Consider the following 18,409-nt stretch of genomic DNA (forward strand, 5'->3'; position numbering starts at 1 on the left):
CCTCGTTAAGGGATGCAGCTCTGTTACTTTTGACGTCTTAGTTCACTGTTGCCCCTTCCTCATCTGTGTAGCTAAAAAGTGACACCATGGTCACCCTTGGCTAGAAATATAAACGGCCGTGATTTTCTATTATACATCAAGATGCTAGATCTAATCTAGTAATTTAATAATATGATAGAAAGATTGCATGTAAAATAAACAAATAGGAACTGGTTTGTCTATGCGTTCTTTTCATTTTTATAATAAAGTGATTGTAAAATGTATTTTAAAAATGCAAGGTAAATGTATAATTGTTCTTATATTACCGATGAATTTAGTTAAATTCATTCATAAATGTAGCACTTTTATAATTATAAAATAAACTATATTAAAGCATTTTATCCACTTTATAGAAAACTCTTTTTTTCGGTTATGTCCCTTGATGATAACATCTCACGACACGACTCGCTTATTTCCCTTGATCGATCTGAGTACCCCCAACCTCACCACTTTCAATGTTCCTCTTCTCGCCGTGTAGCTTCCCTTTAGCCATATACTGCTTGATATAGGCGTACACCCAGTACGTCAACTCAATGAGATCAGGGCCGACAAGCAGGGCCAACACCGTGACTATCACGCCTATACCGCTCACTCCAATCCCCACCGCAGAAGGGCGGTTGTCCTGGAGACTGACCTTCTTCTGGATGAACGCGGATGTCTTTCTGCGATTGACGTACAGTGTCCTCTGGATAACCTCAATAGTGGTTTCCACATCGTCGTCGGTCATGTTGCTGATACGGCGTAAAACGGCGAGAAACGCCGGACAGGACAAAGACAGATCAACGGTGCTGGTGTTTGGTGGTGGTAGTGTTGTGGTGCTGTTGCTGTTGCTGCTGGTAGAGGAGGTACCGTTGCTGGTGGTATTTGAAGACGATGTTGTCGAGTTGTTTTTGGTGGATGGCGCTGATGATGTTGTCATGCCGGGTGCTGCAGATGTCGTGTTGTTAATCTTTGCTGTTGTGGTGAGGTACGCTGGTGTGGTCGTGGTTAAAATGTCCACAATGGGAGGAATATCGACGTATTTTAACACATTACCGCTGACTGGGAAGCTGTTAGATGTCGATGGACTTTGGACCTTTAAAGAAAAGTTTTTGAAATACGTATAGGCTTTTAAAATACTTTTAATTAAGATAATTTATTTTTAAAAAATGTACTTCAAGTAAAAGTTCATTTTAAATTCGATTTTGTATCATGATAAAAAATGAAACTTAAAATAAAAGTTAAGTATACATTGGATTTTGATTTATGATAAAAACGAGTTAATAAAAAGGCTATTGACAATTTAAGCGCAATTTCCTTATGTTATCCTGTAATTTAAAAAAAATGTTGTGACCGAACGAAAGGATATTTTTGAAAACTTTCTTCGGCAATATTGTTCTAAATTATGGCAGGAATCGATTGGTAAATGTTTCAAGTCGCTACGTGGTCTGGTTGCCGAGATATGGGCCAAAAACTGCATTTTTTCGAGGGTTTTTGGCTTTTCCGGGAAATCCAGGAAGGAATTCCGGGAATTTTTTTGGCCCACAATCATCCTCGGAACTTGCTTAACATATTTGCTTTGGAACTAGTCCTCGATATTGCTTCGTTGAGGAGGAGATACGACTTTAAGACGACTTAACGCTGCGGACACACATCCATCCAGAAATGACGAATTAATAATCGCAATTCCTGTAAGGAAACTGCGCTAAAAAACGAAACTCAAAATAAAAGTTAATTTTAAATTGGATTGTGTATTATTATATTAAATAAAATATCAATTTTTGCTTCAATCATAGTTAGCAACACAACAAGCGAGGCGCATAAATTGACTGGAATAATAGAAAGACAGGTTAAGCCATCCTATTTAGTTAAAAACTGTGACATTATAGTTATTCATTACTAGATGGCCACACAAATTAAATACAAATTCTTGATGTTTTTGATAACTTTCCAAAACATATTTACATGTAATTTCCGGATACATCATATATGACTTTCAAAATAATAGGAAATGAAATTTTTTTTTTATATAGAGCGTACTATTAAAGTCACACACATGAAATTTAACTTCAGCTTAAATATCCTAAAACTTATAAACCGTGCTTTTAATAAACAAATCTTTAAACATCAAGTGATTGGACAGTTTCCGACTAATTAACATAATTGACTAATGTACCGGGTTGTTGATGCCGGCAGTGGTACAGAAGATGCTGGACTTCTGCTGGCCGTAGAGATGGACTTCAAATATGGTGGACACATTGGTAGACGTCAGGTTATACACACTTGAATTGCTGAGTCTTTAGGAAAAGAAGGTTGTAAAGGCATATTATTGTCATATATGTATATATATATATATATATATATATATATATATATATATATATATATATATATATATATATATATATATATATATATATATATATATATATATATATATATATATATATGTATATGTCCAACCCGCTCCCCTTCTTCCACTAGACTTGTGTAGCGAAAGTAAGTAGATAGAAGTACGTCTGCTATTTACATTTGTATTTATTATTGAGTAATAGTTGATAGAGGTCTGTAGAGGGGTGAGCACCGTCGCACGGCACTTAGTTTTAGACGCAGCACTCTGTGGTGCCCCAACGACTTTAACAAGGGTTAAGGGATGATTTAGATTTAGACCAGTCGATAGAAAGCAATAAGGTTTAGGATAGACGTGGTGGGAGGGTAGAGCGCACGGCTGTTAACTCTAAAGTCTGCATTGTGGAACCTAGGTTCGCGACCACACGGGCCTGACTCACGTTGAGGAAGCTGAGAGTAGTTCTGACAACAAAATTTATTTATATGACGCAGTCTCAAAGTTTCAGGCATCTCTACGGGTGAGGGGGTCCAAAGCACGTTTTCAACCCCCCCCCCTCCCATCCAATCCGAACGTTATACAATTTTTATAGAAAATGTATACGGGAAAATTTAGTACACCCACATGAAAATTTCAAGTCACCCCCCCCCCCCCCCCGCCTCCCGCAAACCACGGAGAAAAAAGTTTGACAGAATCACTGGACACAGCTACGAATGAATTCCAATTTCATGAGCCTAATTACATTGCCGGTTGACTTTTTTTTTAAATTTTCTGTTGTGTATGGGTGCTATTTCTTTGCTTGTGACTATTGTTTCTATGTTTAAATTATAAAACAGAGAAGTTTAGGTTTTCGGTTATTTAGAAAACTTAACTTAAGAAACAAAACAATTCTAATTTGTCTTCGCTTTTCAACAAGTAAAGGTTAGAATTATGGTAAATATGGAGACGAAAAAAAACACAATGAATTTTTTTATTAGTACACCTTATGTTTATTATGAGTAATGGTTACTGTTCCTATGGCAACAGAACAAGCACCGTTACCTGTGGGTGAGTACGACATACTCCTTGGTTCTGTCCACGTACTGCACTGTGCGAGGCTGAAACTGTACGTCATTCAGCAGTAACTCCCCGGAGTTAGCCTAGTACAGTGGAGAGAAACATTTGTTGAACGTTTTATTTTTTTAGAGTTTGTAGAATTTATATAACAAAAAAAACATGTAGCCTTTAGAGATATAATTCATTAAGGGAAAATTATACAACATAGCTAAATAATGCATATTTTATCTTTTAAAATATTGAATAAAAACAGAATAAATTTACAAATGTTTTGGAATATCTAATATATATATATATATATATATATATATATATATATATATATATATATATATATATATGTATATATATATATATATACTTATTTATTCGAAAAGCGCCCCCCCAACGTATAAATTATACATAATTATTTGTAAATTGCCCACCCCCCCCTATTTAAATACGTATTCCAAAAGCGCCCTCACCCCACCACCCATATTTATACTAATTCGTAAAGCGCCTCCCCCCCCCCCTGATAAATTTATTCTTTGACTGAAAAAACAATCTATATTTGTATTTTACGATTGGCTGAATCACATTATGATTGTCTAATTCAGGCGTTTACATTATTGTATAGTGACTAAATCAAATATCTGTAGGTTTACTATTTAAAGAAACAATTTTGTAAGCTTAGGCCTTACGTTTCGGTCTGTTTCAGTAACATTTACTTTTAAAATTGCAGGCTAACGAATTATCGATTGAAAAAAAATATTCCAAATTAAAAACAATTAAAATGTTATATCAACTATTTTTATATCAACACTGCCAAGTTCTAATCAATTATTCCATGCCATCAATATTTTTATCTAGTGACTCTATGAGTCACTGCTTCCTAGCCTCATTATTTATTCACTTTGAATTGACACTCGGCTGTGTAATATTTTTATCAATACAAACACAATCGCTTAGCAATAATAAGAAATTTGGCACATTCTGTGTGAGATAGAAATTGAACGCTATCGACAAACCCACCGTCACATGTTTCGCTTAATGTCGATATAATATTAAGACGGAAAACATTTGATATTTCAATGTCCTAAATAACCACTTATTTAACGTCATAACCTCCATTGTCATCATCCCCCCCCCACCCTAAAATTAATCCCCAACGAAAGTATATGTTGATATAGCGTAATGTCGTAATTGGTAAAATGATGTAGTATATGAATCAAATCATTATAGATAATCGCTTAGATAATCTTCATTAGACCTGCGACACGACTGTAAAATCGATGTATTTAATTAACGTGTAGATGGCAGACATCGATCAAATCAATAACATAGGATATTTAAGCCAGTAGTTTAAACGATTGCTCTACACCGTGTGTGTTTAAGATGACATGTGCTCATAACATGGCATGCGTGCATAGAATGACATCTGAGCGTAACATGACATGTATCCGTTACATGACAAGTGACACGTGTTTATAACAAAATATAACATATCATATGTCCAGAAGCATAACGTGTGAATTGCATAAAATACAATATGTCGATAAAAGTTTGCAAAATATAACATATCTGCTTAAGAAATCATCACATGTGCGCATACCGTAACATGCACGCTTAGCATAACATAGTATAAAATAAGTGCATGATGCCTAAGCGTAGAATAGTGTTCGAGATTCATTACATGGAATGGCGTGGCTGTGTGATAGAACGCTCGACTGCTATGCGGAAATTCTAAGGTTCATTCCCATTTGGAAGTACAAGCAGCTGTGCATATTACTAATCACATTATCCGATTACATGATGAGGTCACACAAATCTGATGAACTCTACTTCACCTACCCTATAGATCTTCAGGTCCGAGATCCTAACCATCACCTACATAAACAAACTCACAGTTTTGATGACTACGGCTATGTACAGATCAGTCATCGAAGAAAAATAATCGTCGGGGATTCCCCAAACGTATCGGGACCGCCACAGCGCCGGATGTAAGATGGGAGTGTGGCACTCGATAGATCCGTTTCTCCCCGAGCCGGGTGTGTGGATAAACTTGAATCCAGTCGTCGGCTTGGTGGAGGTGACTATGGTGTGGTTGGGTGGGGAGCACTGGATGGCGTCCCCTGCGTGGTCCAGAAAACTGCTGTTTACGTTCGAGCCTATCTGTGTAGGGACAAAAGATACACGGTATTAAGTCAAATTTTATGTCGAATTGCATCGTCATGAAAGTTGCTGTTTTTTGTGACGGAACGAAATCGGTTCGATAAAAGTGTTCGTTATCGTGATGGACAAAATACAAATCGAATAAGTTAAATTTAATGTCGAACTGCATTGTCATCGAATGGTAACCTACGTGACAAGTTTAAAAAAAATCTGTCCGTTAAAAGTGCTATTTATTTCGCTCGCAATTTTTGATCTTTAACGAAGTAAGTAGAACAACAAAACCACGAACTAGGAATCAAGTTAAATAAAAGCTAATAAAAAGTAACCAAGTTAAAAAGAATAACAATAATGAATATTTTAATTATCACTATTTTCTTTTATATAATTATTCTAAATTCTTTATTTTTTATAAATCAATCTGTACCAGTGGTATCAATAGTATATCAGTAGTATAATACATGAAAGTCCTCTTTCAAACCTGACGGTCTACGGGTTTAGTAGAGTCCCCATGTTTCTGTAGACATCGACATATAAAGGGACAGTGATATGAGCACTATGCCGAGTCATCTTTACTTTCAACAACGTGAGTTAGGTACCCATCAGAGTTGGGTTGATTCAGTGACGTTCCACCGACTTATACCCCCATTCGAACTCAAATCATTTGGGTCAGCAAACGTATGGTGTACCATTCGACTGCACCATCCCACAATAGTATAGACAAACAATTACAATGAAACACAATCTCAAATACATACTAGCAAATACTGAATATGAAATTCTAGTTCTTTATTAATACCCAAACGTGATCTGTATCTTAGTATGTAGTCTCTTACTCCAGGAAATATCCCTTTAAAAATGACCACCCGTCCCTCACCTTCAACTCGACGGTGTCCATGTTCGTGGCCACCTTGTACTCAGCCACCGACTGACCAGTCGTGTCGTTTGACCAGACTGACCACAAGGCGGACGTATTCATCACTGGCAGCATTTGCTCAAATGCCAGACTTCCATTGACCTGCACAGGGGTGAATCATCGGTTTGTTTGAACATTGATGTTATGGTGGGTGGGTGTTAAGAAGCATACAAATACACTGGTAATCAAAATTAGTTACAGATGTATATCTCTCTCTTTCCCAATATATATATATATATATATATATATATATATATATATATATATATATATATATATGTGTGTGTGTGTGTGTGTATATATATATAGGTATATATATACACGCACATACCTACATAGATTTATATATATATATATATATATATATATATATATATATATATATATATATATATATATATATATATATATATATATATATAGTTGATAATTGACATGAACCAATCATAACACACCACAAACACTACGAATTTCGAATTTCTTCATATCTGTGAAATAGAAATACCTTTACTCTAAAAACGTCTCCACCCATCCCCCCCCCTCCTTCCTCTATGTCCATAACTCTAACCAAAAATAAACAAGCTCAGTTAACTTTGTATTCTCTTACATATTGTATTTTAACCCCTCGCCCCCACCTTTAGCTATTTCGACATATTGACTAATGTTAAAAGACACCTCCCAGTAGTGTGACGTCCAGAGTTTCGTCCAGGCATCTATTCTATAATTTATATAGAAAATATATACTTTTAACAGTGTCCGCCGCCCCCCACCCCCGAAGAAAGTCTACCGCCCCCCCCCCTCCGAAAATTTCAAGTGCCCCCCCTCCGGCGCGAAAAAAATCTGGAAGAAACAATGGTGACGTCATTGATGGATGATTCCCCCCCCCCCCCCCTTCGTAAGCTCACTGGGTCAAATTATTTATGTGTGAGAGGTAAATAATAAATGTCTAAAACAACTAACTCGATCTTTTTAAAACAACAAAAGAGCAATTCAAACCAATCTTACGTCCATCATGCCCACAAAGACAGCGATGGCGTGCTGTGACGTCACGCGCGTCCCGGTCAGGTCGCCCTCGCTCTCCAGGAAGTAGCTCCAGGTAAAGTTCAAGGTCACGTTCACCACGGCAGGGGAGACGAGTCTGGCACCGTCGATGTTGAAAGCGATGGGTGGCGTGGTGACGTACTTGGAGAATCTTCAACGTCACGAGAACCGAAATGGAGATTTCGTTTTTTTACTTGTTTTAAATATTATATTGTATTTGTTCTTAACATTTTACGTAATGTTGTATTATCAATAAAACACAATCACACGAATATATATATATATATATATATATATATATATATATATATATATATATATATATATATATATATTAATACATACAATTGGTAAACGTTTGTAGTAAACATTCATTGACACTTCGCAAATCTTCTTTTCTTCTTCTTCGTTCTTAATTATTAGTGTTGAAGGGGATCGAGATTTATCTGCCAGTGGGTTTGAACTCGAGACTTTGAGTTTGAACATGAGCTTTTTTTTTTTATTTTGCCGACTCGACCACGCCTCCAACACAATTAAGCGTTACGTGTCAACTGGTTATGCGCCATTGAGGCCATTGACTCCGATTTCAGCCTGCTTTTCTTTTTGGATTTGCTTCCATAGCCTTTGTCCAACCAAGAACAAACTACAAGGCAGCAGTTGTTTAATTTTGGAGTTGTCTCTCCTAGAAGAGTGGCTGTCCCCAGCTAACGAGCCTCATCTGCCCGAGGGTTCGAACTCGAGACTTTTCGGTTTAGCAACCATGAGCTTTACCGACTCGACCACGCCGATCCCTACTTCGCAAATAAAAAGGTAAATATGGTTTAGTGTAATAGGCCTAAGTTGTTGTAGGTTTTGTATTAACTTTGAATTTATAACGCTATGCATTGGTAAATAATGTGACGATTTTATTTTCAATTTTGTAATTAGTACTGTTTAAGTAATCCGATCCTTTCAAATAAACCCCATCCCCATCTTTTTTTACGTTATGTTATATAGTATGTGCCACTAATATGTTGTGGGTTTTTTTTTTTCCTTCATTCCTTCTCTCATACAATGAATTCTAATCGAGTCAGGAGTGAAATAATATAAACAGGTTTCAATGGTAATGAATGACATATTTACTTGCATTTTACAAATGTATATACTTAATTATTCAACTCTTGCATCGCATTAAAATTTTATATTAGTAAAGTTTCTAGGTGCTCAGGCTTAGTTGTGAAGTTACGTAGAGGTGAGAAATTAACCCGAAACGTCTCTAGAAAAAACCTAACACATTTGGTGAGTGCCATTAACACATAAAATATGTGACACAACACATAAAGTGTGTTAAACAAGATTAAATGCGTGGCAAAAAGCGTAAAATGTGTGACACTACATAAAATGTGAGAGAAAATATATGTGACATAAAACATAAAAGTGTGACTAAACATAAAATGAATGATACAGCATAAGAATTGTTTTGACACACTATATAAAATATGACACACAACACAAAATATGTGCCACTAATTTGCCCTATTCTCCTGTCTTAAGCCCCCACCCATCTTCCATCCTACTGCTTCTAAAAAATCTAGCCTACAGTTTACCTTCGTTTAACATTTAGACACTGTTTACCTAACTATATTTAGTCTAAACTTGGTTATCTCCCATAATATTTATCCTTAACTAAATATTCCCATTTTCCTCACCCAGCTGCACTAGCCTATCCCTTACATAGAAAACAAAAATCTACCAAACAAAACAACGGAGTTACATCCCTTTTTAGCGCATGCAAAGAGAAGGCACATAACCTAACAACACCAAACATAAAACCAACTCTCTTTCTCACGCTCATGCATAGCCTTGTTTGAATTATAACACAGAGAAGTTTCAATAAGTAATGAAGGCCGATATTGAATTCACCGCTATTTGACCAGTTGAAAAAGATCTTGAGTAGCGCTACTTCCCCACCTAAATGATATTGCCAGGAGTAAAATTTCAACAAAGGAAAGTTTTCTTCGGTAAAGTTTTACAAGCATGAAAAAAATATTAAGCATACATATCTCATGGATCGTGCATATATTTTATAACAAAGGTATTGGTGCATATATTATATAACAAAGGATCGCGCATATTATTTAACGTAATGTGCGTTTATTAGATAAAATGGGGTCGCGAATACACTATATAACATGGGATCGCGCATATATTTAGAGACAGGGGATCAGACGTGTATAACAATAGATTGTGTATTTATTATATAACAATGAAATAGGGTTTATATTATATTATAACAATCAAACGGTGCATATATTATATAACAAGGGAACGTGCATATATTATGTTACAATGGATGTCACAATTAATATAATAAAGAGTTGCAGAAATATTATATGACATGGGTTAGTTCATATGCAAATTATCTAATAGATCATGTATTTCATATATATCAACGGGTTGTGCATATATATATTATTTACCAAGAGTTCATACGTGTGATGATAATATCATTTTTGTTTGAAAAAATATGAAACCCTAATTCTAAACCCTAATGACAAAACAAGTCTAAATTAAGGTTTAATTATCATATGTGTTTCAAAAACTTCAAATAAATTGACAGGGTGATCAAATCCATGGTGTGCTGTTAAATTTAAATATTAACAAATCAATTTTGTAAATGCAGAAATTAACACGTATTTTGAAACCAATAAAGAACAGACTTGAAAAAAAAAATCAATATTTTGCGGTAAAATTAACATGTATATTGGCAGAGCGCCAGTGATGCGCTGAGCACGGGTGGCGGTAGCACAAAATAAAACTAGTGATTCACTTCACCTGAATCAGAGTCATAATAATTATTTGGCGGATACTTTTAAGCGCGAACCTCGAATGACCAGCAAAGAAATAAATTATTAAATTAATTGTCAAAGATTAGCAATGATTGCTCTATCATTTTGACAGGAAACTCTCCTATCAATAGGGTTTATAAGTAGGTTACCAACAAGTTCTACGGCTCAATTAAACCTGCATGAGCCATAGAACTGGTTGTTGACCTACTTACAAACCCTATTAGTGATAATATTTTGTATTATTTTAGTTATTACTCAAAATCTTGTTTCATTTAGATGATATCCTAATTTAACCTACTCCTGGGTTAAGTTTAGTAAAACTATATCATAATCTATTACAATGTTACGAAACTAAGATTGATGTAAAATATTTATCTAAAAAACTCAATTAGTTAAATCTAGAATCTTAAATCTAGAATCTTAAATCTAGAATCGACCTAACACAGATCTTACAAATGCTTTAAGACTTTTTATCTTTTATTTTCTGGAATTAAATAACTGATAGTAGTATTGGGACTTTATAGAAACAACAAACAGTTATATCGTTTAATTAAAGCTAAACCCGATAGCAAATAATGAATTGCAGGTGACAAAAATAAAAACAATGGATTGCCATCTTTATTTTAAAGCGAAGCAGGCTCGAGACTGCTGACCTTTGCCCTGGCCCATACGTATGTTCAAATTGGCTTTTACAGTATGACACTCTGGCCTTATATAGGTAGATATTTAAAAACCCAAACGAACAACAGACTTTATAAAATAAAAACAATCAATGCTGTGCGGTGAAATTAACACGTATTTTAAAAACCAAAAGCAGAACAGACTTAAAAAGATCAAATCAATGTTGTACCGTAAAATTAACACGCATTTTAAAAGACCATACGAAGAAAAGACTAATGAACCAATCAATATTGTAACGTAAAATTAACGTATTTTAAAAACAAAACGAAGAACAGACTAGAAAGAACCAATCAATGCGTGCAAATCTCTCACGTGATCTGAACCATATTGTTGTTCTCGGATGAGACGATGTAAAGCCTGGCGAAGGTTTTGTTTACAGCTGTTGAATAAGTAACGAGCAGGTACTCTCGCTGCAGCATGGCTTGGGAGTAGACGCTCGCAGCTGATAAGCTTTGGATCTGTACGGCTCCTGAAGCTGGAAGAGAGCGGGTTGCTGGTTAGATGTGTGTGGGGTGGGGTGGGGGGTGGAGGGGGGTAGGCTGATTGGAAAAGAGAATTACCTCAGTTTCAATAACCCCAACCATTTGGAGAGCATTTGTATCTTTGACTACCGTATATGCAATTTAGTCTAATTAGTTCTATTCCCAATCAGAACTTGTCATATTTTATGTTGAGTCCGATTCCTGGTCTTATCTCACAATGTAATCATGCACCTTATCATAACCCCAATCTACACCAAACCCACAACCTTTACTTACACCTAAATACTCTCTGTATGTTAAACCACTATGTGTTTAATTAGTCGCAATCGATTATCTTTGCTATTGTCAATATAATAAAACTGTTAACCTGCATTATAAATTACTGGTGATTTTTTTTTGGTTTCGTATTCAATAAGGTGTGTTTCTTTTATAAGCAGCCGGCGCTTTGAAAATCGATGGTGATTTATTTTGATTTAAAAGACTTGGTAAATAGTGTTGTCACGTACGTGTCTATTGATTAAATTTTCGAGGATGGTTGGGTCTAGTATGTACCTAGTTATCTTGAGTGCAAAAAGTAAGGAATTATGAAAAACATTACATTAGCCTTCTTTTGCTTTAGGCTAAATACATACTTCTAGAACAAATACCTTTATATATAACATACAAATAGAATTGTGATAAAGCACATTTTTCGATAATTTTAGCGTTAGATACTGGCTAATATTGTTCATTGAATAACAGCAGTTCTTAAAACTGGATATAATAGGGATGGTATTCAAACAATGTCTAAATGACAGTAACAAAGCAGTAACACAAATTTTGAAACCCTTGCCCTTCTTGCCTATTCCCTCAAAAAAACCCACAGACAATGCTTTTTATCTATTAGGATAACAACAATGCTATCTGTGCCGGAATAACGAAAAAGCTAAAAATCTATAGCTTAGCGTCTCTACTTTTTTGAAGCCCCCTCCTCCAATTTTTTTTTTTGAATAGGCAGAAGTTATACAATCATATACTGCTTTGCTAATTACTCCTATGAAAACAGCTTCGTTAACATAGAATATCTGGGCTTATGATGGGCCCCATATATAAAATATCTTAGGGCCTTATTATTTATAAATCCAGCCTTGGGTGTGTCGTACCTATTTTACCATAAAATATCTGGGCTAATGAATGGACCATATCTAAAATATATTCGGGCCTTATCAAAGTCAATCAGAGGCGTAGCGACCCCTTCACGGCGCCCGGGGACAAACTTTTCGTTTTGCACCGCCCCCACAAGATTTTGATTTGCACCCCCATCCCTCAAGCTTTCGATTTGCACCCCCCCCCCCAGATTTCGATTTCCACCCCCCCCTCCTCTCAAACTTTCGATTCGCACCCCCTCCCCCTCAAACATTCGATTTGCACCCCCCCTCAACCTTTCAATTTATATTTCCAATCCATTTTGGCGCCCCCTAAGGTCGGCGCCCGGGGACATATTTCCCCCCCCCCCCCCCCCCCGCACCCTCTCGCTACGCTACTGAAGTCAATATACGATCCAGAGTCCCATTTATCTACTTAACCATAAAATAAACTGAATATAACACGTGAAAGTTGACAGATTAATAACTTACCGTCAAAGTATTCAATTTTGCTGTACATTATGATATGGATGTATCCTGTTGCGTTGATGTAAAACCCGGAGCCTCCAATACCTTCCGATAGGAAAGTTGTGTTACTGAAGCTGTAGACATACTTTTTCTTCGGTTCAAGGATAACACTTACATTTTTAGCTGGGTTGCTAGGGTACACAATGCTAACGATGGTGTTGGTGTTTTCTGAGCCTGTTATGATCAAATTGGTTTTGATTGTTGATTTTGGGTGGATGGATGCGTCTTTTTGGGTGTGCGGGATTAGTGGGAAGTAGATGTAGTTTGGTGGTTTAGAAATGGTGGTCGTGGAGGTGGTGGGTTGTAAATTGGTAGGAGGCTGGGTTGTCGTGATTGTTGGGGAAGCTTGCGTGTATGTCGGAGCAGTTGTTGGAGTGGTTGTTGATGGTGTTAATGTAGATGTTGTTGGAGCAGGTGTAGGTGCAGGCGTTGCTGTTGTGGTCGTGGTTGTAGTTGTAGTTGTAGTCGTAGTTGTTGTGGTTGATTTTGTTGGGGCAACGCTTGTAGTATCCACGTTCCCAGAGTTCGAAGTTAGAGTTGACGTGTCTGAAGTCATACTCGTGGGGTTCGAAGATTGAGACGTCGTGTTCGAAGTTTGAGACGACGTGTTCTGAGATGACCCGGAAGGCGAACTTGGTGGATTGTTGGAGGTGGAACCGGAAGTGCCAGAGCCAGAACTTCCGCTCGGGCTACCTGAACCAGAGCCCCCACCGCTTGAAGGAGAGGAAGTCGTCGTAGAGTTATCCCCGCTTGTACAGTTCTCATAATACGTCTCGTTTGTGGTCGAGTTAAAGCATCCAATGGCTGTATAGTTGTCAGGCGTAGGTTCAGTGCTGTTGAGTTCTTCAAACAATGACGGGGTCGTGGATAAGCTCGAGGGGTCGGCAGCTACAGGCAAGATGCTGATTGTGGAGGAGGAGGAGTTGAGGAGAGACACGCCGACGTTCGCTACGGAGCCGTTGGACAGGACTTCAACCTCTGAGACAATAAACAGAATATAATTTGATGTTAAGTGAGTTATTGTTGGAGATAACGGTGTGGTGGCTGATATACAACTTTTTTTCTTGGCATAGGCAGGGAAGGGGGTGTTGTTTGACGTTGTATTAAAGCCATTTATACGCTCAAAAGTTTGCTTTACGTCCATAATTTATATATATATATATATATATATATATATATATATATATATATATATATATATATATATATATATATATATATATATACATATAGTGGTTACATGACAAATGATCTCAGGCACTAATGATATCATGGACAAATAATCTCAGACAAAATATCTCACAGAGATCATTTTCCCGTCACCATACATATATATACATACATATATATATATATATATACATATATATATATATATATAAATATATATATATATATATATATATATATATATATATATATATGTGTGTGTGTGTGTGTGTATGTATGTATGTATGTATGTATAGATATATATATATACATCTTTAGATATATTTATTTATAAATATGTATACATATATTTATTTATATATATATATATAAACATTATATATATATATATATATATATATATATATATATATATATATATATATATATATATATATATGTTTATACATATTTATATATATATATATATATACATATATATATATATATATATATATATATATATATATATATATATATATATATATATATGCATACATATATATACATGTATATACGGACGACCCAACAAAAGACATCCTTTACCCAGCATAATGTACTATGATATATATTTCAAAGAGCACATTGGGTGTGTGGTTTGTGTGCGTGCATGCGAGCGTGCATACCTGTTTGGGTTCGTGAATTACTGCTTGCATGCATGCGCAGGTTTATAATACAATTCATGTTTGTATTTCCCCAATTTAGCAATCGTTTGATGAATTCTTTATTATTTTTATGTTTAAAAAAAAGTTTACTTTATTTGCCATCGTCGAAGACCGATAAAAACACATGTGAAAACTTACTCTATGTAACAGTTACGAAGACAACAAACACAATTATAACTTACGTGTGTTGGCTAAGCTGCCTACTGTGACTATAAAATGAGAGGAAATAAGATTAACCACATCGTATAACAAACTTTGGATAATACTAACCAATGTCTTATAACTGTTTCAAATAAAAGATTTTTTTGTTACTAAATGTTAACAAATAAACTAATACAAATATCTTTGAAAACTAACCTTATTATTAAGAAAAAAAAAACTAACAAAATCCTGATTATACCCCTACCCTTAACTCGCAATTAGAATATACTAGTTTTAGTATAAGAGTAAGAGTATATTCTAATCATAATTCTGCCAATAACCTAACTGATCTATTTAGGAAGAGACTAGTCAAAAAAAAGCTGTGGAAGCAAATCCAAAAAGAATAGTTTGAAATTGGAGTCAACGATCTAAATGGCGCATAACAAGTTGAGACGTATATTTAATTAAGTTGGAAGAAATCCTCTCCAAGACTAAACTTAGAACGAAGAAGAGGAAGGATTGCTTTCTCGAAATCGGAAATCAAATTTGGTTAATTTTCCCGAGTTCATGTAGATCTACTGTGTCTTAGCTACAGTCAGTGTTTCTTCCAGACTTTTTTCTCCGAGGGTGCACCTGAAATTTTCGGGTGGGCGGACTAAAATTTCCGCGAGGGGGCGGTCAGTGTTAAAAGTATATCGTTTCTATATAAATTCCATTTCGTTGGGGGGGGGGGGGGGCGTAGACTTTATTCAAGAATAGATACCTGGAAGAAACTCTGGCTACAGTTAGGGAAATTAAAGTCGATTAGACTTTGTGCTGACCAATATCCCGAAGACATGGACTGTGATTCTGATATTTGCAAGGAAACTAAAATTTGCCTTTTTTATCATTAAAATATTCATGATGGTTATAATAAGAATTGGGACGTCGTGCTCGATTTCATGGAGCTATGGCATATTTAGATTAGGGCCTTAAAAATGAAACTCACTTGCAGGGTCGAGTAACTGTGCCCAAGTCACACACACAAGAGCAGGACCTTGAGAAAGAAAGGGTAATAGTATATTCTAACATATATATATATATATATATATATATATATATATATATATATATATATATATATATATATATATATATATATATATATATATATATATATATATATATATATATATATATATATGTATGTGTGTGTGGTGTGTATGTGTGTGTATGTATGGTGTGTTGTCAGCAATTGTGTGTGTTTTGGCATTTCAACAGCAACCAATTATTTCATTAAATAAAGAAAACATGTTTACTATTCTTATTTTCATTGAATTTTCTTTGCTCGTAATTATACACATTTTTCTATTTGTTTTTTTTTTTTCGCTTTTTAACCATTTTCACCCTACCCAAGGAATGTAAAAACAACTAAAGCGGCAAATCTTAGTTCTAAAATAGTTTCGAAACTTACCTAAAATCAACACAAGCTGCCAGTAATACAAACTCATTGTGACGATTCTGATATCCGAAATTCACAACTTGTAGCGAAAAATATTTCCATCAGTTTTGAGCTCACAAACAAATAACCCTTTGAGTTTTTCGAACAAAAACGCAGTCTGTATCACTGTTGTAGTTTCAACATTCCTTAATTAATCAACTCCCATTTACATTTACAACTTTATAAATAGCAAAACTGTATATCAGAGCACGTTAGTAGTATTCACTCAACAAAATCATCTACACTCACGTCTACCTAAATCACTGTTGATATGTTTGAAACCATCACTATGGTAGCATAAACCACATACAATAATCTATTCCCAATAACGTATCTCTAATTTAACATACAACAGCATATATGAATAACAATATATTCAATAGATCGATAACACAAACAAGCACTGCCTACGTAGAGAAGCGATGCATGAGCTGATGTGTCAAGTAGTTAGCTGTAACAGAAATACTAAATCTGCATATTGTAGACCAGGGGTCTCCAAACTACGGCCCGCGGGCAGAATACGGCCCGCGAAGTCCTCTCATCCAGCCCGCGGATATCTTTTTGTCCAAGGAAAAATCGCTTGTTGGTGATGGCTGAGGAACTTTGCCTAGAAAAATCAAAGACATGCCTGGAAGAAACTGGCCCCCGAACTGAAATTTGATAGTTAATGCGGCTCTCGGACTGAAAAAATTGAAGACCCCTGTTGTAGACAATCTATTGATCGAACTCTCTGGTGCTGAAGGAATTTCCGACGTTTTAACTAGGCTGTCAGAAACACCAAGCTCATTGTGGTATGTCTACGACTCGCGATAACTCAAGCAGTCACGAGAGCTGAAGTTATAAATAATTCTCATTGTGCTCAAGTTATGACGGCTTCAAATGGTTTGTACCCGACTCAAGTTGAGAAACTGGAGAATGCTTGATACAAGAGGTTTAGAAATACATGGGTGTAAAGCAGTGGTTCTTAACTTTTTTTTTGGAGGTACCGAACTCCATTGGTTACATTTGCGCATTCGCCGTACCCTTCGTGATATTTCTGTAGTCCGCAATGACAAATTCCGATCGTAAATCATAAGACAGGTGTGTTTGTTGATGTCCACCGAAACCCTAGGGTTCTATCGAACCCAGGTTAAGAACCACTGGTGTAAAGTCTGGTATGTTTAACATAAAAAATTTGCTTAATATGTGATACCACTAAAAATCCTGCAATATGTCATTTTATATTTTTTTAACCACTACAAATTTAGACAAAAAAAGTTTTTATATCGTTTTCTATATATGTGTGGGTCAGCGAGGTCTAGATGTAGAGTGCTAGACTGCTAACACGATGGTCTCGAGTTTGAATCCTGGTTCAAATCATTAAAAACGTCACATAGTCCACCCAGCTGTAATGGGTACCTAACTCAAGTTAGAGAAAGTAAAGGCGACTTATCAAAGTGCTCATCCGCACTATCCCTTCATATTCCGAGGTCACAAAAATAGATGAACTCGTCTTCTTCTGTCTCATAAAACATAAGGCCCGAAAAAGGAACTATTACTTTCAAATACAATTCAATAATTTTAACCGCACGTTGTATTTAAACCCCAGCTTTTTAAATTTCTAAAAGCCTTGAGCTGCACACATTAGCCTGAATATATTATCCTCCACCCAACAGAGTATGACTCACCTAGAAAATTGCTTCGGTTATTAGATATTTGAAGCATCGGTTTTGATCAATAACTCAAATGTTTGTGGGGTTTTTTTT

The 18,409-nt window shown here is 35.7% G+C and overlaps 1 protein-coding gene across 1 annotated transcript; it reads right to left on the reverse strand.

Moving 5' to 3' along the window:
* Nucleotides 1-448: 448 nt before the first annotated feature.
* On the reverse strand, nucleotides 449-16,674 carry LOC131930675 (uncharacterized). Its single transcript, XM_059287260.1, has 11 exons — nucleotides 16,638-16,674; nucleotides 16,173-16,220; nucleotides 15,226-15,252; nucleotides 13,134-14,147; nucleotides 11,348-11,510; nucleotides 7,491-7,677; nucleotides 6,447-6,587; nucleotides 5,306-5,572; nucleotides 3,407-3,504; nucleotides 2,195-2,315; nucleotides 449-1,114 (listed from the first exon to the last, which is right to left on the reverse strand). Exons 1-11 carry the CDS (start codon nucleotides 16,672-16,674, stop codon nucleotides 449-451), a joined length of 2,769 nt encoding a protein of 922 aa, XP_059143243.1.
* Nucleotides 16,675-18,409: the final 1,735 nt, after the last annotated feature.

Source organism: Physella acuta, unplaced genomic scaffold (genome assembly GCF_028476545.2).
Source record: "Physella acuta isolate Inbredline_101_S28 unplaced genomic scaffold, ASM2847654v3 ptg001818l, whole genome shotgun sequence".
NCBI lineage: Eukaryota > Metazoa > Mollusca > Gastropoda > Physidae > Physella > Physella acuta.

Bases quoted from the DNA above. Each gene is read 5' to 3' on its own strand.
- LOC131930675 (XM_059287260.1), bottom strand. From the start codon at position 16,674: ATGAGTTTGTATTACTGGCAGCTTGTGTTGATTTTAG. The intron at 16,221-16,637 runs GTAAGTTTCGAA...TTCTTTCTCAAG, and splicing joins GCAGCTTGTGTTGATTTTAG to GTCCTGCTCTTGTGTGTGTG. The intron at 2,316-3,406 runs GTAACGGTGCTT...CTTTTCCTAAAG, and splicing joins TATGTCGTACTCACCCACAG to ACTCAGCAATTCAAGTGTGT.